Source organism: Phoenix dactylifera, chromosome 3 (assembly GCF_051530095.1).
Source record: "Phoenix dactylifera cultivar Ajwa chromosome 3, Ajwa_hap1_PhDact_Kaust_v1.1, whole genome shotgun sequence".
In the NCBI taxonomy this organism is placed as follows: Eukaryota; Viridiplantae; Streptophyta; class Magnoliopsida; order Arecales; family Arecaceae; genus Phoenix; species Phoenix dactylifera.
This window is the reverse complement of record NC_143192.1, coordinates 53854694-53880107: the sequence shown is the minus strand read 5'-3', so window position 1 is coordinate 53880107 and position 25414 is coordinate 53854694. Positions and strand designations below refer to the sequence as shown.

At 40.6% G+C, this 25414-nt stretch overlaps 2 protein-coding genes and 1 pseudogene across 3 annotated transcripts; 1 reads left to right on the top strand and 2 right to left on the bottom strand.

The window, feature by feature from the left end:
• The first annotated feature begins 1190 nt into the window (after positions 1–1190).
• On the top strand, positions 1191–1938 carry LOC103715427 (mitochondrial import receptor subunit TOM9-2 pseudogene; annotated as a pseudogene). Its single transcript, XR_015976739.2, has one exon. The product of XR_015976739.2 is annotated as a mitochondrial import receptor subunit TOM9-2 pseudogene (transcript).
• Positions 1939–13542: 11604 nt separating this feature from the next.
• On the bottom strand, positions 13543–15186 carry LOC103715428 (plasmodesmata-located protein 2-like). Its single transcript, XM_039117170.3, has 3 exons — positions 14234–15186; positions 14013–14120; positions 13543–13832 (listed from the first exon to the last, which is right to left on the bottom strand). Exons 1-3 carry the CDS (start codon positions 15051–15053, stop codon positions 13825–13827), a joined length of 936 nt encoding a protein of 311 aa, XP_038973098.3. The 5' UTR covers positions 15054–15186; the 3' UTR covers positions 13543–13824.
• Positions 15187–22687: 7501 nt separating this feature from the next.
• Positions 22688–24203, bottom strand: LOC148714463 (uncharacterized). Its single transcript, XM_088719140.2, has one exon. The coding sequence runs from the start codon at positions 24133–24135 to the stop codon at positions 22771–22773; it is 1365 nt and encodes a 454-aa protein (XP_088575266.2). The 5' UTR covers positions 24136–24203; the 3' UTR covers positions 22688–22770.
• Positions 24204–25414: the final 1211 nt, after the last annotated feature.

Genomic DNA, 25414 nt, shown 5'->3' with positions numbered 1-25414 from the left:
AACATACATTGGAGCAAATGGGAAATGGAAGGAATATTTGCTAGAGAAGGTGATGTGGTTTTTGTACTGCATGGCAAATGCCAGTGTATTTTAAAGGGATCTGGTTCTTGGAACTGAAATCTTGCAAAAAAAATGGCTTGAAGTGATGCTTGTCATCCTTTCGTGCTCCAGAAGGAAGTTATCCATGACACCTCTGAATTGCATTTTGCATGTCAAAAGGATATTCTGAGAATAATGGCACGTCCGTAGCAGAATCTAATATTTTGGAGGAGAACAGGAATTAGAGGGGATAGATCGGTTAAGCTGTTAGCTGTCAGATTTTCAAGATACTGCAAATCGTTCTTTAAAAAGGCAAAAAATTTGGCCATCTGAAGGAGAATTTCGACACACTCCTCAAGACTGATTGCTGTAGAGGGCGAAGTTTGATTGGATTGACAGCCATCGGAGCAGAGCTCAAGACATCATCGAAAAGTATTCCCTAGGCAGACATCATCGAAAAGTATTCCCTAGGCGAGACTGGTGCTGGGGGCAAAAAGCATCTTGCTGGAGGGAGATTCAGTCACAGTGATCGATTGGATCCGAATTGGAGGGGCGAGGGGCGGGCCGGGGGCGAGGCGATGGGTTGGTGATATGCAGTACATGCATATCGTGAGGCGAAAAGGGCTACGGACTAGATCGCCTCTTTTTCTGCTCAACATTCCGGCGAGGTTCTTTGGACGCAGCAGGAGGTCTTTCCTCTGCTTTGTCATTTCTTGTTTCTTGATTCTGTTGGTTGTACTCATGCTAGAATAATGTAATCAGCCGTTGTACCAAAAAAAAAAAAGAAGAAAGAAAAGAAAAGAAAGAAAGAAAGAGATTGGATTCTGGCATCTCGAATGGGATTGTGTCCTACTTTCAACTCAGTGATCCAACAAAAACCATTCTAACCGGTGATTTATATTGGGCAAGACTAGGTTGACAATATAAAATTGGTCCACAATGTCGCTGGCTTGCAATCCCAAATCGTGAATCCCAAATCAAAATTCTCATGTTGTTATTCTTTTTCTTGGTTGCAGCAAGGGAAGATAAATTACTTCACCTGGATTTGTGGGTGATTGCGGCCTCAAGTTCCTTTGAGGTTGATTTGGGCCAGCACTTTCAAGCCTACGTCCGGCCCAACATGGATCCCTAATTTCACTATCCATTTGCCTTTCCATGTCCGGGATATCCCACGGATACCATATCCAGAGGCCTTCGCCCTTCAAGGGTTTTTAATACGCGCCGCCCACCCTACGATCGCCGTCTCGCCGAGCCGCTTCCCCTCCTCATAGTCTCTCTCTCCCCCTTCTCTTGTCCCAGCCAACGATGTCTTCTTCCCAGGGCCGAAGGGGGTCTCTCCCAGGGACGAGCCGCGACGGCGAGGGGGGTGTCCTCTCCAGGGTCACGAGCTCCATCTCGCAGTCCCCCGTCGTGTACCGCGGGAAGCGCGCCGCCTCCGAGGCCGCCACCGTCACCAAGAAGCTCCTCTGGAGCACTGGCCGCGCCGCCTGGATCGCCGGCACCACCTTCCTGGTTCTTGTGGTCCCCCTGATCATCGAGATGGACCGGGAGCAGCAGATGAACGAGCTCGAGCTGCAGCAGGCCAGCCTCCTCGGCACCTCCTCGCCCTCCATGGCCGCCCCCGCCCCTCCCAAGTGATCGTCGTTCAGGTCAGCAAGGCTCTTCCCATCTAGGGTTCCGCTATGACCAGGATTCGTGATCTTGTGAGAAGCTGCAGTGATGGGGTTTAGGTCTTTAGTATTTGGTCTGGATTTATAAAGCTTTTGCCTTTTTGAATTTGCTATAGCCTATTGTTGAATTCTTATCTCTCTATCGAGTTTCTTGTTCTGATGTGATACTTGTGAAATTTCAACAACTGATTTGTTCGCTCCATCTGTGGAATTAGTTCTGTTCTGTTTATTTTTGGTGATTACGTCGTCGTATGGAATATTTGCGAGGTGATGTTTTTCTTTCGATTCTTGGTTGTATCCTTGAATCCATGTCTGGGATGCTTATCTTGCATCAGTCAAGAACTTGGTTCTTTTATGTTCTTTGAAACCCTAGAACTCATGAAAACTGCTTCATCCAGTTTTAGCAACAAAAGAAGAAAAGAAAAAGGATGAAAAAACAGAGTAGTTCAGTAAATAGTGAAAATTGCTAATTGTTTTAGCCTGGAATTAGTAATGACTCTGATTCTGAATACTGGCACTGAAGGTTATGAGTCAAGATTTTATGATGTAAGATTTTCATTTTTAATAGGAAGAGTTTCACAGTCTCCACTCAACAAATCTGGTAAGTCGATCTTCTGGTTATTGAACATTCTCCCCAAGAGCAGGGTTCGCATCGCTTAATATTTGAAAAATCTCATCAATACAGAGGAGGGGAAGGGAAAACAATTGACATGGCATACCCTCTGTTGGACTTATTCACTAGGTTATCCTATAGTAGGATAAAAAGGGCATCATTGAAAGCTATGGATTTCAATGCACATAGGTTTTGATTTAGGAACATCATTGGATCAGACATGTTGTGAATCTTATTCATGGCACAACACAATAGGTTATTAGCCCTATTAACTGTCTAACTGACAAATTTGTACACAAGGAAGCTTGAGTGAACATTCTTTAAAAAGAGTAGATAAATTTGGCAAATTTAGTAAATACTTGATCGTTTTTCACCCACACAACGCACATCAGATAATTTAAGCTTAATTAGCTGACTGTATGGTGTTTGGACTTTTACATATTTAGGGAGGAGTCTTTGACAAGGATCTAGCGTGAGGAGTCAGGCTTATTCGAGGCACACCCTCATGAGGAAAGATACCTATGTTTACATTATGATGGCATGATGGACATGCTATTCTAATAGGCTTCTTCAGAAGCTTGTGATGCTTTCTTCCGCCTCATGCAGCAAGATGTCCCTGATCAGATTCATTTTCTAATTTCATCTTGAATAAATTTGGAGTCATTTTTTTGTCTTTACAATTTTCTTTTTAAGCTTCCCATCAATCTTTCTACTAAGCATATAGTTTTCATTTGTATGGGATAAAGAAAGAAGATGATCTGCCCTCATTTTCTTGGAACAACTTTGAACTGACTATAATCTGATTGAAAGAGAATGATGTTATAGGCTAGTTTGTTACGTTACATTATAATTTTGGGAGCTGATATTTTTTGACATTCAAAATGATTTATTTTGAATGTTCTAAATTATAATTAATTTCTAGGTGAATCATGGTAGAGCCACGTTAAGAACAATAGTTACCATAGACTTTGATGTTATCCACAAGTTTCATCTTCTGCAAGCTTACAACGTTGAACTGACTATAATCTGGTTGAAAGAGAATGATGTTATAGGCTAGTTTGTTACGTTACATTATAATTTTGGGAGCTGATATTTTTTGACATTCAAAATGATTTATTTTGAATGTTCTAAATTATAATTAATTTCTAGGTGAATCATGGTAGAACCATGTTAAGAACAATAGTTAACATAGACTTTGATGTTATCCACAAGTTTCATCTTCTGTAAGCTTAAACAAACATATATCTATGCTTCCATAAGCTGAAACAATTTGATTGTGTGGAAAGGCTCAAGATAATTTGGTGAGCTATACTCTGCCAATATTTGATATATGTGCGGTGTAGTTGGTCAGTCTTGCAAGTTGACCTGTAAGCATGCAAATGCTTCCTAGCTAGTAAAAACTTTTATTTCATACAGGGGTGTGGGAGTTGAGATTTGTTGATCTAATATACCGATCAATAAAGTTCGTTGTTCATTTATTGATGATAAAGAGGAGATGAGCTCACAAGGATGCCTTCCCTTGAATCTAAAGTTATTACACCAAAACTATATACATCACATTTGTTTTTTTTTTTCCTTTATCGTGTAAGAAAGCTCTGTAGGAAAGGGAGGAAAGAGAAACATGATTTCACACGCATGCACACAGATATGTGTGTCCGTGAACAATACTTATATTGCAAATGGTCTTCTTCAAGTTCTGTTTTTCTTCATGCTAATTTTTCATGATAGTTTTGGGAGTTTTTTCAAATTTTTTTTTTTAAATTTTCAATCTCTCCATTTTGTAGGTCTTTTTTAGCTCATGCATATGTAACAGATAGTTAAGCTAGTCAAAGTATATCAGATATTGCCTTCATAATGCATGGTAAGCTAAATAAGTGCCAAACAAAGGTTTAAAATCCCTCCAACTATTCTTCTTACATTGATTTTCTTCATATAAAGAACGAACAAATTCTACCCTTAGCAGCGTGACATATCCATATCTGCCTGCATTTGTGGTCCAATTTGATAAATGAAGTTTTTCAATTCTCACAGTTCCAAAGTTTGAGATATATGCTTTGAACTCCAAATCTAACAAAATATTGTTGCTTGATATGTCTTGCTGTACAATATAGGGCATGCACAGCATCTATGATAATATTAATCTTTTAATACCAATTCAATTCCGGAGCTCTTTGCTTATTGTGTAGAATTTTAGCTAAACTTCCCCTCTCTGTGTGCTTAGTTGCAAGAAATGTACATTGACCATTAATGCAAAATCCATATCATTTCTCAATGCTGCGGTGTCTAACTTCAGTTACGCTGGAATTTTGTTTCTGAAACTTCTCTCATTGGCTAGTCATTCTGCTAGGTGAAGTCTTTTCAGAGCTGCTACCTTTCTGTTAGGAAACATGACTCTGTAGACATGACCATATCCCCACTTTTCCAATGCAATTTTTTCATCAAAAAATTTTAAGTGCATTCATGATGTAATTGTGTGCAGATCTTCCATCAAAATTGGGTAATGAAATTAGAGTTCCTGTAGTGACTTCATTTTCCTTTCTCTTATTAGATTTTTCTCTCCGGTAACGAACAACAATAACAAATATAACTGATTTGAGGTGCCAACAACAAGTATGAATATCAAGAGTATGATGTGATCTTTTATTAAATCATGCCCTCATGTCAAACTACAAGGGGACAAACCTGATAATTCTCAGCACAGGCTCTCTATTGTTGGTACACCAATCTACTGAAGCATTGTGAAATAATTTGCCCTTAGGAATTGGTCCTTCTAGATTAGTGCATAATACAATAAGGTGTTCTTACGTCACCAATTTTGCAAATTGTTGTGGTATCTCTTCAGTCAGAAAGTTATGGCTAAGATCTAGCAAAACCCGTAGGTCTGCTAGATTAACAATCTCAAGTGGGAGGCTTTTGTTCAACTCATTCTTGCTTAGCTTGAAGAGTTATAGTCTCGAGCAGTAAGCTAACTGCTGTGGTATTGGTCCACTCAAGTAGTTTTCAGAAAGATCAGGGGACTCTAGGTCGTATGGTTTCCCAAGTTCTAAGGAAATCATCCTAGAGAGTTGATCATAATTCAAGCCAAATAAATAAGTCAAGTCACCCAACTTCATTATTATCTTACCTACTAGCACATTTGAAGAGAGGTTTTATCTTCTACCAATATAGTTTAAATGTGTGTATGTGCCAAAGTCAGCTGATATATTCTCTTCGAACTGATTTCTCTCAACATGGACCCTGATGAAACTTTGTATAATTTTTCAAACTCTTTGGAGTGGGACCTTAAAATGATTTGTTGATTAAGTTGTAAACTAATTCTTGTGCTACTAAGTTTGTAAGATTTATTAATTCCTCAAACGGGTTACCAAGCAGTTGATTGTAAAAAATTCGAAGATCAATTAGGTTCCTTTAGTTACCAAAAGATGGAATCGTTGTGCCAGAGATTCGATTGTTGTATATTGCTAGTTCAAATAATCTTCCTAGGTTTCCTATTTTGTGAGGGATAAAGCCAGGGAAAAAAATATAGGAGATTTCTAATCTCACTAGACTTCCAACTTCTCAGGGGATGATTCCAGCGATACTTCTCAAGTAAATTTAGAAAATTTTAACAAAAGTCAAGTTTCCTAAACTAGAAGGAAGGAACCACTTAGAACTTGCCATTTTTTTCCCCAGTTGGTAAGGCTTACCAGATCCTGTAGACTGTTTGCCAACATACTAGGTATGAAGCTTGGTCAGGTTTCCTAAGCTAGTTGGAATAGAACCTGTTAAGAGATTACTTGAGATCTCTATGTTGGTTACGTTCATTAAATTTCCTGTTTAACGTGGGATGTTGCCACAGACTTGATTGTTCATGAGGTGCAAGGTATCGTGCTTAGTCAAATTTCCTAGAGGGGATGGAACCTATCAGAATATTATCTGATTTTTCTGAACAGACCAGGTCTACTAGGTTTCCTGTTTCTTGGGGGATAATGCCATGAAATTGATTATCATTGAGATGCAAGCTGTAGGGCTTGGTCAAGTTTCCTAGATTGGAAGGGCAGGCTCCTTCTAATAAATTGTGATATATGTAGCTTACTTAGGTTTAGTAGACAGCCTAACCTTTGAGGATGGTGCCAGAGAGGTGATTGTTATTAAGCTACAGAGTGTCAAGCTTAGTCAGGTTTGCAAGGTTTGCTAAACTAGGGATGGGACCTATTAGGTGATTATATGAGATTTCTAAACTAGCTAGGCCGACTAGGTTGCCTATTTCATGAGTCATGGAGCGAGAGAGAGTAGTGTTATGGACATACAAGGTGTCAAGCTTTGTAAGATTTCCAATGCTGGGAAGACGGAACCTGTTATCTGATTTGTAGAGATGTCAAGAACAACTAGAGTCACTAGGTTTCCAATTTCACCAGTGATTTGATTCCTGAAAAGATATTGGATGTGGAGATTTGTCGCAAATAGGATTTCTGAAGGAATTCTTCCAGATATTTTGTTGATAGAGACAAAGGTGAACAAGTTTGGTCCAATTGGCAAAGAAAGATGGTGATATCTCTCCTGTTAATTCATTGTAGAAAAAGTGGATTTTGGTGTTGTAGGAGAGTTTGGCCAAAGAAAGTGGCAGATGGCCAGAGAAACAATTCTGAGATAGGTCAAGGGAGGTGAGAGCAGAAAGGGTGCTAATGGAAGGTGGAATGGATCGGAAGAGGGAACTGCATGGAGGCGTGAGGTGTGGAAGCGCAGAGAAATCAAGTGTGTGGAGCCTACCCACTATCCCTTTAAAGGTAAACCTATCTCCTTTACTCTCCCATTCTTGTTGCATGTGATTCCCAGCCATCTGCATGAGCTGCTGCTGCTGTTTTTCCTGCTAGTGAGGATGAACTTCTAGGAAGCGAGGGCTTGCTGGTTCTGTAAGCTGGCTTTCCCCCAAAGGAGAGATTGAGCTTTGGGTGATTCCTGCTGACTTCTTTTCTTAACAGCAGTGGTTGCAGCAAGAGTAATGGACAGGAGTAGCAGCAGCCAGAACCAGGCAACAGAAAGATATGGGAAAGAGGATTCCATATCTCTGCTAATGGGAACTGAAGTACTAGATGATATGGCATGGTGGTATGGGGATTTGAAGGCCTTCTATAGCCCAATTTTTGAGTGCTGTAGCTCTTATACCTGTTATCTGGGGTCCGAGAACCAAAATCAAGTTTTACACGATCGGAGGGAGGCAGTATTATCTTGTTCTGGCTTAATCATGTGGAAGTTGGATGTTGCACATAAACTGATATGAATTGTTGTAGGTACCAAATGAACTTGGACTGAAAGCTGGGCCTTGACTGAAAAAATATGGACAAGAGCCCGACTGGCCTGAGTTCCCATCTTATTCTTCGCGCAGGTAAGCCCATGCTTGACAGATAAATAGCGATCTCGAAGTCGAACCCAATAGTTTATGATAGGACTTGAGGAATTTGGTTCAAGGGTGCAGGGCATGAGAAGGTGCTGTTTATAATTCCATCCAAGATGTGCCAAAGCATCACTTGTCACCAGATTCAACAAGAACGTGTCCAAATTTGATCCCCTTTTTTCCCTACTGAAACTTAATGTCCTCATGAGTCTTCCTTGCTGCCCATTTAAGGTTCTTGATTAAGCTAAGATAGTTTGAAATGATTATGACTTCTTTGCTGCCTGTTGATTGTTGAAATACGTCAGCCAAAGCTTGTTTATGGCTATCTTTTCTGCCATGACTGCAGTCATTATCGGTCTGCGATGCTCATCAATCTCCACTACTGAAATCAGCACCGCCAGTAATGATTTTCCAGTTATCAAGTTGAAGTTACTAAAGATTTCAGCTTCTTCTTTAATGCTTCTCTTTGCCACCCATCCAACCTGGCTTCAAGTTCTTTTGATGGGCCTCTTATTTTGGCATTTCCATTTGTCTTTGACCATGGATAAATATGTTCACCCATTGCTCTACTGACTGTACTATAGTTGTACTGACTCTTCCCTGTTATATAGGATATTTGCTAGTAAGAACAGTACAAAAGAACAAAGGTTTAGGGTTTGTTTAGGCTGAATGATGCCCTGCTACAATTTTGCGGTATAAGGTTTTAAATTTTTAGGCTAATCATGAGTTCTAAGGAACTAATAACTCTGTATCGGCATTTCTAAAACCATGACAAGCAGCATCAACGGATTCACTGGCTAAGTCACTGGTTGGGGTTTCTTTTATCTTTTTTTGGCCATTTTTGTGTGTGTGTGTGTGTGTGTGTGTGGATCAATAACGGGATAGAGCTATGTCCCAGTTTGGGACACACGGTGGAGCCTCTTACTGGTCTGCCACGTTATCGACTGTGCCTCCTTTGGCGAAGTCCACATGATTGATTTACGACTTTTTGATTAATTTCATGATCCTGAATGGAAGCATCGAATTGGAGTAGCTAAAGAGGCTTTTAGTTCTACCAAATAAAAAAATTCTACCAAACAAAAGGCTTTTAGTTGGAATTTGGGAGAAAAAAAAAAGATTTGCAGACTTTTTGGAGATTGTGTTATTGTGAAATGTTTCATCATTTGCGGATATCATTCGGTCGTTTCCCCCTTCATCTTCTCCCCCATCATTATCATATAGGAATCCGGCAATGGGATCTTGGATAGGTTCGGTTTAGTAACTTTGACCAGATGCAGTTTAAACTTACAAAAATTATTTTAATATTTTTTTTTTGTCCATGATCAAAATCAAAATTAGTATTTAAATTAAAATACTTAAAATGAGAATCAAAATAATCATATTTTTGGACGTGCTTGATTCACAGCTGAAATTAAAATTTAAATAAATTTTAAATACTAAAAAAAATGAAAATTAAATTTTAAAGAATTAAAATATTTGGTTTTTTTTTTTAAGAAGCGAAATGAGAATAAACATGAGATCCATCCTCCTCCTCCACTCTTGTCGATGGGACCCATATCCAAGTCAACCCACGTGCCTCCAGTTCGCATCTTCTATGGATGGCAACCGTGTCTGTGGACTTCAACTGTAGATGATAAATGGGAAGTGAGGGCATCGATAAACACGAAATGCTGTGAGTTTCAACTCATCTAACCCGATCTATGTTTGAGTCTTGCATACATTATTTTAAAATTTATCATAAATCTATCATCCTAATGAATTAGGTGGAGACTGAAAGTTGAAACCCCCTCATGTTGTCCTAAAAAAATCAAAATAAAGAAGATCGGCAAGAAGAAAAAGAAAATAAGCACCAAATGTTTAATATTCAATTTGTACAAATGCTGAAGTTTCAAATTTCAAGTTATATGGCCATGATTGGATCTTTGTAATTTAGTTTTATGAAAAACAACAATTTTATCTTTCAATATTGTGCTTTACTTATATGTAGCATTTGTGTTATATGGCCAAGGAGGTAAAGTTATCATTTCTTCGGGAGTTTCTTCTTATATTTGACTAAAGCTTATTTTCTCCTTCGATAAACTAAAGTTAATGCTAGCTAATTTTTAATATTACGATCCCCTCTCGCATTAACCCCCTAGATAACCCCCCAAATTTTTTTTTTAAAAAAATAAACTGGAAACGGTAAGGTGTGAAAAAATTTCATGCAGATAAATATATACCATACTTGGTAGGATCGCAGTTGCAAATTACCCCGCTCCGTGTCAACCGGAGGCATGCAACACATGCACCAGACTCTACTTTTAAACTATAAATAATAAAATATTGAGTTAGCATTCTTATAATTGTTATGTAATATGTGCATATTTACCGCCGCCTATATGTTTGAAAGATAGATGTTTTTAAATTGGTCAACAAAAAAAAAAAAGTGTTATAGGGCTGGGTTGGGCTGTGCATGGTTTGTGCTGCAGGCTAGAGTAGTCATGCTTGAGGATGACTCAGCTACAATGGTCAACTCGATCCAAAAATGCATAGGTAGTGTGTGTAGGTGTCACCCCTAGCTTCGAAATATTTGAGCCATGGCTAGAGGTGGCATGGTTGTCCAGGCTAAACATATATAGATGAGGCTAATGGGACTGCGAATTGGGTAGCCTCGTATGTGGCTAATCACTCTAAAAGTGCTTTATGTGTCGGAGAGAGGGAGCTCCTTGAGCGCTCATAAGGTTCTGTTCGGATAGGTACGCATTAAAATTTTATGAATTATTAGTTTTAGGAAAAAAATTAATATAATATTATGACATTGAGAAGAAAGTGATCTGCCTTAAAAAAATAAAATAAATAAAAATAATGTATATAAAAATAATTTTAGGTTCGTCATCCGGTCAAGTGGCGATGAGTGCCGCCAAGATCTTCATCCCCACTTCCTCTCCGGACCAACTTGGCCTCTCCGCGTTATCGATCTGCGCACCGCCCGTCCTCCATTGGGCACGCACTACAACGAAGGTTAGCGGGATCTGAGTCAGCTTATCTCGAGATTCAGCTCACCGCCCGTACGTGGGAAGTGGTTTGCGTGTCATTCAGTTTCCCATCCCTTAATGTGACCGATTCCTGCCACGCTGGATCTCAATTTTTTAATTAATAACACTTAAGATGAGATACATGTTGCATTTTTTTTAATCGCCAACGTTCCTTGATACCGGTATATTTATATGGAGAGAGTATGACCATCCTGCGACCATTATAACATAATATAATCTATTTATTATAAAATTATAATATAATATATTTTTATTATCAACTCATGAGTTATTATTACCTTACTTTAATTATTAATTAACAATCAATAATAAAATATATTGTAATAATTATTATGATATTATTTTTAATAATTAATATGTTTGTATAAATATTAGAACTAATATATTAGTATATGATATTGTGATATTAGTTATTATTTTATTAAACAACAATTAATAATAAAAATGATGATAATATGATAATAATATCTTATTATTGCGGTCATGGTATATTATTATTTTATAATTGTTAGAGAGAACGGGAGGTGATTGTAGCCTCATCTGGAACTTGAGACGGCATTTAATCCATACCTTGAGAAGGTAGGATCTCATAAGAAGAAAAAAACTAGTTGATATTTTTTTAAGTTCTATAATTATGTATAAATATTTAAGATTTTTTCATTAAGGATTTAAATTTATTCGAATATTAATTACAAGCGTCACTATTGCCTGTAGTCAGCCTCAATATGCTCGTCTTGCATTATTCCCTATTACATATAAGCCATACGCCGGATCTGCTTTCATATCATTTATAACAATAAGGAACCATCCAAAAAGGCTAATCAAAAATATTTTTATGGATTCAATCTACAAGTACTCAAAATTTCTGCGGCTAATAACCGAGACTACTATACACTGTTAAATTCAGATTATGATGTGAGATTGGTTAGGGCAGTTGAGGCATTGATAAGCTTGGGGTTGGGGTAGGAGTGAGAGTGGTTAAGGCAGTTGAGGCATTGATAGACTCGGATGCCTATTATTCATTGCAGATTATGATGTTAACATCTATTTGTTTTTTGCTTTTAACAGTAAACCTAAACTCTAGTGACTTTCTGTTTGTGAGGCTCCATGTTTTTTTTTTTTTTTTGATGTTCATTAACTACGGATAGGTTGTGAGGCTCCATTGCATGAGTCTTTATGCCTCTTTCTTGTTGGTACATTATAATAACTTATATTAATAGTTTAATTCTCTCTTTGAGAAACAGAAACAAAAGAAATGCATTAATTTCATATTATTATTGTGAGTTTCTAATCAACATTTGAAAATTAAAACCATTTTTAAGACTATCTTTTATTTGCATTTTACTTGCCAAACTCTAATCCTCTATATTGCAAACAAACTGGCAATACAAACTCTAATATATTGTACCATATCAACTAACTGTTTACGTTTCCAAACTTCGTGTTTCCCTTTACGCAAGCTATTTCATATTTCCCACTATGTATGATTAGAGATTGTGATTATTAATCAAAAGATAAAGAATTTGAATTCTTGCTCAAACATTTATTATTATTTATCTAAAAAAGTTTATCCTTATAAAACTAAAATTATACATGAATGATACATGCCATGTCTACTCTCCACTCTCCTCCATTTTCGCTTGGCATCAGCTGCTGTTGCTGGTAAATGCACTCATGCAATAAAAGGTGTTTTAAAGAACAGTCAAATATCCTAGCCAGATATGGAATAAAAGGGCCATCTCCACATCTTCAATGCCATCAGCAGTCAACTTTGGCAACATTAAATCCACCCATCCGTGATGGTCAAAACTATCCACCAACATGCAACCAAACGTCCACAAGTATTAACTTGTGAATTGCACGGAAAGCTTAGTTCAGAAAAAAAACTTTCTTGCCAAGGTATCCCTAGCAGTCAATTTCGAACCAGAATCTGCTCTTGTTGCGTCCAAATGAGGACAAAGCTGGGGAAATTTGAGACAAATGGAACGAAAGCTACATCCCATGTATTTGTTCAGTTACTACACGAATGCAATCCCATGCGAAGCTTAATTCCTTGCACTTTGAGTTTACTACTCTGATCAAACACATCTGAAATATGTAGCCAATGGTTTCTTTATTTTTTTGGCCGAATTCCTGCACCACCAGCCAGTAGGACCCTTCCTCAACGGTTGGATTGTGCTGGGCCACAGAGTTCTGATCTTCATTTTGGATCATACCAGATCAAATCTACGAATATACCTGACCATGACTAGATTTTTGTTGGAGACTGATCCAAGAGTTCAAACCTAGGCTAATCCAACTTATTTGCAGCACTTCATTTCAGCAAACATATTGCCGCCATTCACTTCGAATTCAAGAGTTGGATTCTGAAATAGGAATGGAAATGACTCCCATTCCAACTGTTTGGTTGGAAAGACTCCCTTTTTTTATACCCGATTTTTTTAAAATCAAATCCCCACTCTTCCTTAGTATTCAAATTCTGTTTCAATTCGGATTCCAGTTCTGAACTAAATATATTGAGGTTAGAGTAGGCCCTACTTAGCTCGAATTGGCGAGCATAGTTTCAAAGTAGATCCGTATGGGCCAGTCTGGGTTCAGACCGGTAACATGAGAGCTAGCACAAGAAGTAATACCTTTTGTCCCAAGAGAATAAGTGGTGTTGAAGCTCATGATGTTCCCTCAGAACCCAACAAAAAAATTTCAGAAAGATGTCCGGAAAAAGCTGCCCACAAAGCCACGGGACACCAATGGATGGAATAGCATTTTCGAACCCTCATCACTGAAAAGGAAACCGGATCAAGCAATAAATCATGAAAGGAACGTTTAGTTGAACAAATTATCTAACCCAACGGCTCTCTCTGCCTCCGCCCCCAAACAAAGAAAGAAATTAATATTCGAAACAATGGAAATTAACAAGTACTCAGCTAACAAAAGGAGACGGCAAACAAATGAGCTACAATTTAAACTATATAGAGACAGAGATGTACAGGATTGAATCAAACCCTCCATTATTCTCTACTTGCCCCGCTCCTCTGAAAACACCAAAATCCTCACCCACTTTTTCACACGCGGACCCATCACCACCAACTTTCTTCAAAAATCTGCAAGCAAGAAAGGCAAAGGAAAAAACAAAAAAGGAATTCAAATTCGAACGCACAAACCAACAAAACCCCATTTCGCAGTCGTACGAGAATCAAGAAATAAGAAATAACATTATAAGAGGAAATCATTTTCACAAAAAGAATTCAAATGAGTTTGTTTGGCGAGAAAGAACTGCTCACCGTCTTTCTTCTTCATTAGATTCCTGGCAAAGAGCAAGCAGACCACCAGAAACCCCAGCGCCGCCGCCCCTCCAACCACGATCGCCACGGTCCTCCCTGTTTGCTGCCCTAATTCCCAAATCATACCAACCCGCAATTATAACAAAGAACACTCTCTTTTAAGAAAAATCGAAGAATAACAAATAATAACGAAGGAAATCTAAGAAGGGAGGGATCGGGACCTCCGCCGCCGCTTCCGCCGCCGCCGCTTCCGCCGCCGCCGCTGCCGCCACCGTGGGGGACGCCGTTGGGGTAGTAGGAGTAGGTAATGTAGCACTTGTCGAGGTAGACCTGGCCGGAGGAGGCGCCGCCGCACTCCACCTCCGACTTTTGGACGGCCTGGGACACGCAGTCGCTGCAGTCGCCGGTGGAGAGGTCGCCCTCGCACTGGGCCATCGCGTACACCGACGCGTAGCTCGTGACGTAGAACCCCGCGCCGCCGGCGACGCCGCTCTGAAGCTGGGCGAAGGCGGTGTCGCGCTTCAGCTCGAAGTCCCCTCCGCCGCCGCCGCCGCCGGAGCCGCAGGTCTTGAAGAGCATCTGCGTGCCGGAGACCTGTGGGAAGCCGGAGGCCTGGTAGAGGGCGTAACAGCCAGTGAGCTGGACGCGGGCTGCGACGGCGAAGCCGCAGAGGGAGCTCCACATGCCCACGGCGCGGCCCACGCAGGCGGAGCAGTCGGAGGGGCTGAGATCACCGCGGCATTGGAAGACGCCGAACAGCGCCTGCCCTGAGGAGGTGGTGGTCTTGTAGAACTTGGCGGTGGCGGCCTGAGCAGTAAGGGAGGAGGCGAGGGCGGCGAGAGCTTGCTGGGAGGCGCCGCCCCCGCCGCCGAAGGTCTGCTTCGCGCAGCCCTTGTAGACGAGGGCGTATAGATCGGCCGCGGCGGCCGGAGAGATAAAGGAGACGACGAGAGCGAGAACAAGGGTTAGGCTTCGAAATAGAGACGGTGGTGGTGAAGAGGAGGAGATTGGGACGGGAGAATAGGCTTCGGAAATGCCCATCTATCTAGGGTTTCTCTCTCTCTCTCTCTCTCCCCTTCTCAATCTCCCTTTCTTTCTCTTTCTTTTCTTTTTTTTTTTTTTTTTTTTTAAACCCCTACTTCTATTCTATGTGATAAGGCTGGGAAGAAGGGAGATACCGAGATTTTTCGAAAAAAAATTCTAACTCTATTCCCGTTAGGGATTCGGGCTTCTTGGTTGGGCGAATTAGGAACGAGCAGAGGTGGGGATTGGGGAAGGGCCTTTTTATCTCCTTTGATCTAAACAGATGGGCTTAATATTAAGTTTCAAAACCAGTGGTCTTACAGCAAAGATGGGAATAATAGTGATGAAGGAATAGTGGGATGGGGATAACGGAGACCAAGTGAATGGCCTCCAAGATATTTTGACTCCAGTCGTTTTATATCACTAACTAAAGTTTGTGAGCTGTAAACATTGAAGAATAACGGAGGAATAGGTTGAGAGGAGAATGGGATGATGAACGTGGGAATGCAGAGGAAAGAATCTAACTTGGCGGAGAGGGGAGGTGAAGACAGGGGACTGAGAGAGCTGGAAAGGAGGATGGGTTTGACTATTTGGAAAATTGTGATTGAAACTTTGAATTTTATGGGGTAATGGGGGTTTTTTTTGCTTGCTTATTAACTTGCAGGCCAACTTTATTTAAACAAAGTTGATGTTTATCCTCCAACTCAATTAAAATCTGGACTTCCTGTTGTTACGAATGTGGGCAGAGAGGAGTGGATTGTCAGGTGTTCCGAGTTAAAAAAACAACACTAGTCTTTCTTAATTCTTCTGTTTGTTTTTATCTTTTTCTTGTGTTTGGAGGGAAAACGTGATTGCTCTTGGGATTTGGAGCCTAGAAATTTGTAGGGTAAAACTTGGTGTGCCGCAAGCCTGAGAGTTTTTTTTTTTTTTTTTTTTTTTTTTTTTTTTTTTTTAAGGTACAACCGCAGTTTACACCGATTGAAAATGGGTGCAGCCAACAAAATCAGAAAAAAAAAAAAATACAGAGGGTGAGGTACTAACACGTGGTCCCCTCAGGTGAAGCCTCTAGAATGGTGGACCGATGAGGCTACCTAATCAGCTGCATTGTTTGCCTTCCTATAAACATGTCTGATTGTCTGGCCCACGATAGACCATCCTCGTCCAAGAGTCTGCGGACATCGGGAAGCAACAGTTGGACCTCGCATCGAGCTCCGGATTCCGGACTCACTCAATCACCAAGGCCAGTCTTCCTCGAGCAGAATGCGATACGAGCTTGTGAGTTTCGGTACAAGAAAAAGTATGGTATAAGCTTTTAGATGCCACAACCCGTTGTTATACTTTGCCCTAATTTCTTGAACAAAGCATTGCTTGCATTTCTCCATGCTTTGCTTTTATCTTTAAATTTGATGCAATTGTGCTTTTTTTTTTCCCAATACAAGGCCCATTGCTATCTTTGCTAGTAGCTAAGTTGTTTTGCTTAGATAAGAAATAGCCTCAAAGGTTGATGTGGCTGCAGTTCATTGGCAAAATCAGTGTAATCTATAAGCTACATGGATTAGTTGCATCAAAATCAAAAGTGTATAGGAGCAACCATAATGAAGGCAAGTCATAAAAGCCTTGCTCATCTAAATGAAGACATTTTAGCCACTCCATCAGGTGATTCCGGTTCACATGTTAATCTCAAGCATCATTGCCCTTCTCACCAAACATTACACTTAATGTTAGTTCCTATTATTATAAAACGCTATCATGCCATTGTTGGCACCTAGTTTGTTGATACAGCTTGTCATCCTAGATGGATTATCATGTTAAGTTTGGCTATAAATAACTTCATAATCATGTTACAAAGGCCACGTAAGCGAGACTTCGAAAAGATTAATAAGAAATGATGAAGTAAATTATTGAAAAGGAATTTATAAATCCGATGCCATGCACCAAAAAGATCGATCGACAGATATTGTATACCATTCAATCTTTTTTTCTTCTTTTTTTTTTTGCTGAAAGCGGGAGTATCATAAATAACGTGTACGGATATAATTAAGTAAATCAAAAAAAGTACATCATAGAGTGCACTAGGCAACTCCGCCTCTCTTACCCAGAGGTGGTCTTCCGAGTGGTCCACCCAATTTGTAGCACCATTGGCCTCTCTAAAATTATTGCAAGAATGGTGATTATACAACATTTGGTGAAGCATGTGTTGATGTATTACTTTCTCCATTTTAGGAGAGCTGATGTTCTAAGTATATCTTTTGAAAGACTCCTGTTGGAGGATCTCTCTCTATGTGTGATAGAGAGAGAGAGAGAGAGAGAGAGAGAGAGAGAGAGAGAGCAGGGAAGTGATAGCATGAATAGCTACTTGTTTCTATGAACCTCATTTATCAAACGTTTATCTCGATGCACCGTCATGTATTGCACGTGGTATAGGATATAATTTCTCCATGAACTTGTTATAGTTAGATATGCAGCAGTCATACCTAGCAACGTTTGACCGATCATATCTTGAAATGTAAAACTAAGCAAGCGTTGCTACAACCAACAGTCTACCCTGGATCCAACTAGATCAGTACATATCGAGCACTCTTAGATCTAGAAGATGTTTTCCGGTGTACAAAGTCCAATGAATTTTTTTCTTCTAAGAATCTACTTTAGTAAGTAGTTGTACATTGGACTGCGTTACTAGAATGGAAAAAACGAACAGCATAATGGAAAGGAAGGGAAGAGTAGAGTTCAAAAAGGTGTTTTCTAAACTTTTCATACAAGCAAATCCAGATCAAAGAAGATGGCCGCCTTGATAAGATTCTATTGGCCAAACCTTGGGGCTACATTTTGTCAACCCAACCCAGCCTGGCTATCAAAACCGAAGCCTAAGACCAGCCCAGTTTTAAAAAAACGAGAGAATAGGTTGGAGAATGGACAAAAGGAGGTGGTTAGGGTGGAAAGAGTCAAAGTTCGTCATTTTGATACCGAACTTTATACCAGTGCCACTCTAGTATAATATCGGTACAGTACGTTATAAAAATTTTACTCGATATGCCATTTGTACTGGATACCGGTACTAAACCGGCATAGTGCGGTACGTTCTGTGCTATCTGATTTAGGCTAGTACGATATATCTTAGAGAGAGGGTGACAAAGAATGGCCGCTTAATGTGATAACTGATCTGCCCGTAGGATCATACTTATGAATAATAGGCTTCATTGATCACAACTTTGATCGTAGAGACACCATGATCCATCAGAGTTATTCGATACAAATCCAACCACACTAGGATAAGGATATACTCAACCTTGGAGGTTTCAAAGTGCACAAGAATAAAAAAAAATTAAGAAGAATTAAACTTATTTGAGTGCAACAAATTAATCGAAACTAAAAATTGAAAAGAAACTAATTGCTACGATGGGAGATTTTGCAAGGAAGGGAGGCATTGGAACACAACTTGCTGTCCCCTAAAATCCCGAAAAGGAAAATAAAATGGCTAGGGTAATATGCAAAAACTAGACTAACTTATGGTGAAGGGGAAAAACCTAGCATAACTAGGAAAAGAAGTGTGCTCTTATAAAAGCTCACAGCTCCTTCTCTGAGACTTTTGGTGATCACTTGGTAATCTCTGAATGATCTCAATCCTTTAGGGGTGGAAAGTTTATGTAGGACCATTAGGGTAGGGTCTGGAACTCATGTATCTAACATGGGACTAAAAGAATTGGTGAAAAAACAACTAAATTTTGTTAAAATCAAATAAATATATGAAAGAAATCAATTTGGAGAGTTGGACTTCGGGAGCTTTTTGATGGTAAGGTTGGCGATGCCAAAAGGTTTCACCGATTCCCAACTGATAGTTAAAATCTACTATCCATTGGTCCCTTCCTTCGAAGAATCCAAAGGCTACCAACATAAATTATAAGGATCCGTGCGAGCATGTGTTTAGTCCCGCATCGATTATTTGCTGAAGAGAACTTGAGTATTTATACAGGATCAAGAAACCCAAATAATACCTTCCGGCTAGCCATTTTAGGTGAGATTCTGGATTGCTGCAAATGGTATCAAAGCAAACTCCGCTAATAACCTATATGGACTAGGAAATACTGCAACCGGATTCAGGGAGGCTGATCATAGGCCTATCGTGGTGTTTGTGATTAGATTTGAATGAATTTGAACTTTTAGCCTGATGAGGACGTCAAGACTTGAATGGGGGAAGTATGCGAGGACTCGTGCAGGCGTGTATTTAATCTCACATCGGTTATTTGCCGAGAAGATCTTGGGTATTTATACAGAATCAAGAAATCTAAATAATATCTTCCGCCTAACCATTTTGAATGAGGTCCTGAATTGTTACACAAATGTATGGTATCACTAAAGTACTCACATCAGTAGGGAACCAACGGTGCAGTGGCATCGTTGGTTTAGTTCAAGAAGGCCGAAGGCCCTGCTTCTCCTTAAACTCAAATACTGTGCATGGGATGCAAGGTATGGCAAGATGAAAACCCCTTTTCTTAAGAGTGTGAAGGTCGACGATATCAGTAATGGGGACATTTTGTTCCTTCTCAATTGGCGTCAAAACCTGGTGTCTACGGACGGGATATCTAATACACTACCAAATCCATTGGGGAAGAGAGAGTGGCAGGGGGAGAAAAGGGAGAGGAAGTCAGAGATAGGGAGGTGGACCGGAGTGGCAGCAGGTGAGGGGACTTGAAAGTGGATGGATGGATCATGAAACCTATTCTATTTTCTCAAACCTAAAATTAATGTAGTTATATTAATATGAAATATAAATAATATATTATATAGAATATTTATATAATTTTAGGCGAGGCTTATGTGCTTTGGAGACTCATGTAGATTCTTTTTACCGTACTAGATCTAGGTACATACAATCATGTTTAGTAACAAAAAGAACAATAATTAGACTAGATAAGAGAAGAATAATTGTCATAAGTTTGAGTAAAAGATTGGATATCAAATATGAATAATAAATAGTATCAATTAAATAAAAATTAAAATATGGTAGGGATTGGAGGTGAATAAAGTTGTCGGAGATAGATAAAGATAGAGAGGATTATAAGTTTGTTAGGTGGAGATAGATTAGCTAAGATAAAAGAAAAATTTGGAATGTTAAAAAGATCTTGTTGGATGTGAGATACCAATATGAGAAAGAAAATTGTGACTAATAATTATGGGAATTTTTATTTTTTAAACAGCTATGTTGATGATTGTCATATAATGAAACTATTTTTTTGTGATTCAAATAGTATTTCATGATGGACAAATTTGATAAATCCAAAAAAAATCCAATGTAAGGTTGATTGTACAAGGATTGGGATGTATACCAATTGTCCAGCAATAAGGTATGATACGATCTATGCCGTATCATTCTGAGTTACAACGATAAAGCCAAAGTTGGAGAGGGAGGGAAAAAGGAAGAAGGAGATAGAAGAAGAAAGAGAGAAAATGAGGGAGGCAGAGGGGAGGAAGAGAAAGAAAGAGAGAAGGAGGGAGGTAAGCTGAGTAGGAGATGAGGGCTTGAGTCTCTCCCCCTCCCTCTCCCTCTCCCTTCCCTCCTTCCCCTCTCTCTTTTCTTCTTTCTCCTTCTGTCATCATATCCCTCTCCCTTCTTCATCTTTCTCTCCTTTTTTTCTCCTTCTCCATCTCCTCCTCATCATTAGATTTTTCAAACCGAGGGCCGGAACCATGCTGATTCTGTTCCAGTACGATTTAATACATCCCAAACCAGATTGTTTGGAATGGTACTATACTTATTACTCTAATGTTCTTTATATAGTATATATTATTAACAATGATTTGGACTTTTTTTAAGTATTTCGATTGGAAAAGGTCCAACCAAAGTTAGACAAAAACAAAATGGGTTACCATTATCAAATATTGAGAACTTTATCAACTCAACTAATTGGTACTCCGCATACATCAAACTAGTAGGTATGTAGTGCTTTTTTAAAGAGGTTCCTTAAAATCTTCTATCCATTATGTTATTATCGTTCTTCATCTCAGACTCCGTGAGTTAGCGTTATATAAGCCTTTTGCAAACTAGCCAATTACCACAATGCTTCATATCTTTCTTGCTATCCTCCACAACATGAACAGTCTCCACTTGCTCGGAGAGTTTGGGCACCTTCATTTTCAAAATCTCTCAAAAGAATATTAAATACCCGTATGAGGATCATCATGAATTTCATACAAGTGGTCAAATGATTATACTTGTTTGACACTTGAGGACCACCTTTGGTGGATTCAAACACAGCCTCCATCCAATATAAGTAGTGCATGTAACCACTGTACCATGCATTGGTTGCAAAGGCTTATGGATTTTGGGCATGAAATTCTTAGTTGCATGTAACGGAGCAATATGAAACATTTCTTCAGTGCGAACTGCTTGTAGTACAACTATTGGAAGGTTCATTGCTCATAGAATTTTTTTTAAGCGAATGAATATGATTTAATCAAAAGACACCTTCAATCATTGACATGAGAGAACCATGTCAATTCTCGATATATATGGAACCTTGTATGGCCAAACCACTTGGAGATTTTGTTTAAGATATTTAGATTAAGAATAACAAAGAACCAAACATGTAGCTAATTTTGCACTACATGAGTACATGACTTTTCATTTACAGTAGAGGAAGGTTATAAAAGAATTAGGATGGCCGCCCTAAATATTGAAATAGACAGTTGGAGGTTGGAGGCTAATATTCTAATGGATTTGAGTCCACTTTCGCAGTACAAAAGTAAACAACTAAATGAATAAATAGAATTGTTGGCAATTAAAATTAGTAAGTACCATTGATGAAAGCCTGTGCCACAAGCATCAAAAATTTTGATGTATTTATGGTGTTCCTATCCATGCATCAAGTGATTACAAATATATATGGTTTAAATAAGATTCAATAATTAAATTTGTAATGAGTCATGTCTTTGATAATTTGCAATGCCAATCATGGTTGACAACATTTAAAATAAATCAACCAAATTCTGGGGAGCAATTGGAACATTATAAAATAGGAGCCAAATTAATCGAGGAGTTGATTTGTTGTTGTGAGTAGATTTGAATATATTTGAATTCTTAGTCTGACAAGTCAAGGCTTAAATAGCGAGAGTATGTAAGAATAGTGTATGTTTAGTTCTACAACGGTTATTTACGGAAGAATTTTGAGTACTAATACAAAACTAAAAAATCTAAAAATTACTTTTTGGCTAGTTATTTTAGGTTAAATTTTTGGTTGTTATACGATGATCTCACCAAAACAAAAGTAGAATTCTTATAAAATAATAAAATGTAGATTTCTTGATGTCTCTCAAATGTTCTATCGCCGCATCTCCAACTTCGCATCATTTAACTCATCCCACTGCTCTTGAGCTCCCAACAAATGGTGTGTTATCCGAAGTAATTAAAAAAAAAACAATATATACACAAGTTAATTGCAAATGGGTTTGGTTTCTTGGAATGAATTGTGATTCCTGGGACGAGTCACAATACTTGTTATCCAAAATAGTATGCTGATAACTTTCCATTTGATGCTCAAAAGTTTTAAAAAGTTATTCTCCTTGCATCCTCAAAAGCTGCAACAAACCACCAAAGTTACAAATCTTGAATATCCTCCACAACATACAACGAATCATAAGCGTATTAAACGAGTCCATTCATCTCAAGCTCACATAAAACCCCCCAGGAGAATAAAAATTATGCATGATATGCCCCGGATAAGAAGAGCAGCTCACTCTACTAGTGGTCCATATGGGGAAGTGGAGGAGGAGGAGGAGGAGAAGAAGCCTTCCGCTCCCTTCGTAGAGGGGAAGGAGCAGGCGGAGGCCGCAACCTCAACGTTCGCGAATAAAGCGGCGGGCTCTCCTTCTCCCTCACTGTACGCGGCGGTGCCGGTTGCGGTTGCGGGTCCCCAGTTTTGTCCCCCTGCGCTTCCAACTCCCCTTCGCCACCGCCGGCGAAGCACGCCAGCCTCCCGATGCTGCGCCTCCTCTGCATCTGCCGCTCCCCTCCACCACCGCCACCGACCTTCTCCTTCTCCTCTCCATCAGCCACCGCCGGCAGCTCCTCACGCCACCTCGCCAGCTTCGACTCTACAGCGGCCCCCTCCCGATCCAGAGGTGGCGGCGGCAGCTCCGACCGACCCTTCGACTCGGCTTCGGCTGCTCGCTCCCGGCGGGGGACAGACCGCAGCTCCGACCGCCATTGCGCTAGCTTGGCCTCCAGCGCCACCCTCTCCTTATCGAGAGCCGGCGACCGCCCAAGCTTGGACTCGACCGCCAACTGCTCTCGACCCCGAACCAGCGGCAGCTCGGGCCGCCCCTTCTCGGACTTGCCCTCGACCGTGGGGACCAGTGGCATCTCCGAACTCCACTGGGCCAGCTTGGCCTCGAGCACCGCCCGCTCCTTCTCGGGGAGCGGCGGCAGCTCGGCTCGCCACTTGAAGAGCTTGGCTTCGAGCGCCGTTCGCTCCTTTTCAGAGACCGGCGGCAGCTCGGACCGCCACTGCTCGAGCTTGGACTCGACCGTGGCCCCGTCCCGGTCGACAGGGGGTCGTGTTTTCTTGTTCTTAGGCGCGTTGTTGCAGACGACGGCGGAGGGGGCGCCGGCGCCGGCGAGCTCGGCGAAGATGGGGAGGGAACGGACGTAGGCGTCGAGTAGGGAGACGCCGATATTGAGGATGCCCTGGGGGCGAAGGGACTGGGGGCGGCGGACCAGAACGGCGACGAAGCGGGTGGCGGTGGAGGGGCGGAGGGCGGAGAGGAGGGCGCGGGCGGTGCCAATGAGGATGTCGGAGGCCGGGAGGAAGCGGGGGCGGGCGGCGTAGATGTTGACAGTGACGGCGGCAGTGTCGGAGCGGAGGACGGCGTCGTCGACGCGGAAGACGAACTTGTCGTTCCAGGTGGGTTCGGTGTGGCCGGCGGCGTCGAGGCGGGTGCGGAGCTTGTGGGCAGGTTCTATCCACGCCACAGCGTAGGTGCGCATCGACCGGGAATTGGCGAACAGGTCCTGGGCCGACACCACCGTCACCTCCAGGAGGTGGAAGGAGAAGGGGAACGGTGGAGGGGTCGGGTAGTACCCTCCGCCACCGTCCGCCGAGGACATTTTCCTCGAGCCCGCAGTGGCAGTGGCGGTGGCGGTGGTTTTGATGCCCGGCGGGACAGAAGACAAGGAGGAGGAGGGAAGGCGTTATGGGGTGGTATTAGTGGACGGACGGTTACGTTGACGAGGGCGACAGCTGGGATTGGGGGTTGATTTGGGTCCATCGCCAGCCGACACAGGCGAAGGTTGGAGCCAATCTTGGAGGGTTGGCCTGTCTTTCGTCGCTGGGGCTCCGTTGTGTCGTGAGGTCAAGATTTACGGACTCGGATTCCTATTCGGGGCTTTGGCCAGGTCCATTTCCTACTCTCACATCCCGAAACGACGATGGTGATGCAATATTAAAAACGAAAAAAAAGAGAAAATCTCTATTATAGTTATCTTGTTACTCTCGATTGTTTGCGCTGTCTTTGTTATATTTTTTTCTCACTCCTCTGTATGTCTTCTGATCACAGCTGTGGAGGTCCCAAGAATAAAGAAGGAAATTCTTTATATACAAAAAGTATAATTTTAGGTAGCTACTATATCATCCGTTCATGATAACGTATGATTATTAAATAAGTTACTGGCATGCAAAATACGTTGCGTACAGTACACAATGCTCATCTTGTTTGATAGCCGTATGTTTTCGTAATTGGATCATGTTTGTGCCATCCAAGATTGCATCATATTTTACCCCGTAAAACATGCATCATAGAGAATTTGATCAACGGGTCAAAGATATATCTTTCGCATAGAAAAAAGATCATTTTCATTTAAATCATGTTGGTTCATCCACTGCATACGTCTCGTAGCGCTCCAAAATTCTATCATTCGTATGTCGCATGTTTTTTTTTTGGGGACAATTTATAATAATCTAGTATGAATACATTTTTTAAAAAAATAAAAAACAACGTATTTTGGAGTACTCTCAACAGCTCCAAATCATCCGTCTAGAGGACTCCACTTGAGCGATCCGCCGTGAAAGAGGCCATCCAGTCAGATACTCTCACTAATCAAATTTTAGATATCTCGAAGCAAAAAAGTGGTACTGAACCTTCCTAGCACGCCCCTTTCATCGTCAAGATTTGAGGCCCACTGCTCATGTTGAAAAAATGGTAAACATGCATGAATTCCACTATTGGTGCCATCCTCACACAAAGAGGGGAACAAGTTGCTATCTCTAGTATTTCAAATATTTTCTCATATGTAATATTGTAATCAAGGTATGTTATTTTGGTACCAGTTCTATACCGTTATGTCATTGCATCGATATGCTTGGTATAAAAGCCAATTCAGTATATTG

Bases quoted from the DNA above. Each gene is read 5' to 3' on its own strand.
- LOC103715428 (XM_039117170.3), bottom strand. From the start codon at position 15,053: ATGGGCATTTCCGAAGCCTATTCTCCCGTCCCAATCTCCTCCTCTTCA. The intron at 14,121-14,233 runs GTCCCGATCCCT...TTTGGGAATTAG, and splicing joins CGGCGGAAGCGGCGGCGGAG to GGCAGCAAACAGGGAGGACC.
- LOC148714463 (XM_088719140.2), bottom strand. From the start codon at position 24,135: ATGTCCTCGGCGGACGGTGGCGGAGGGTACTACCCGACCCCTCCACCG.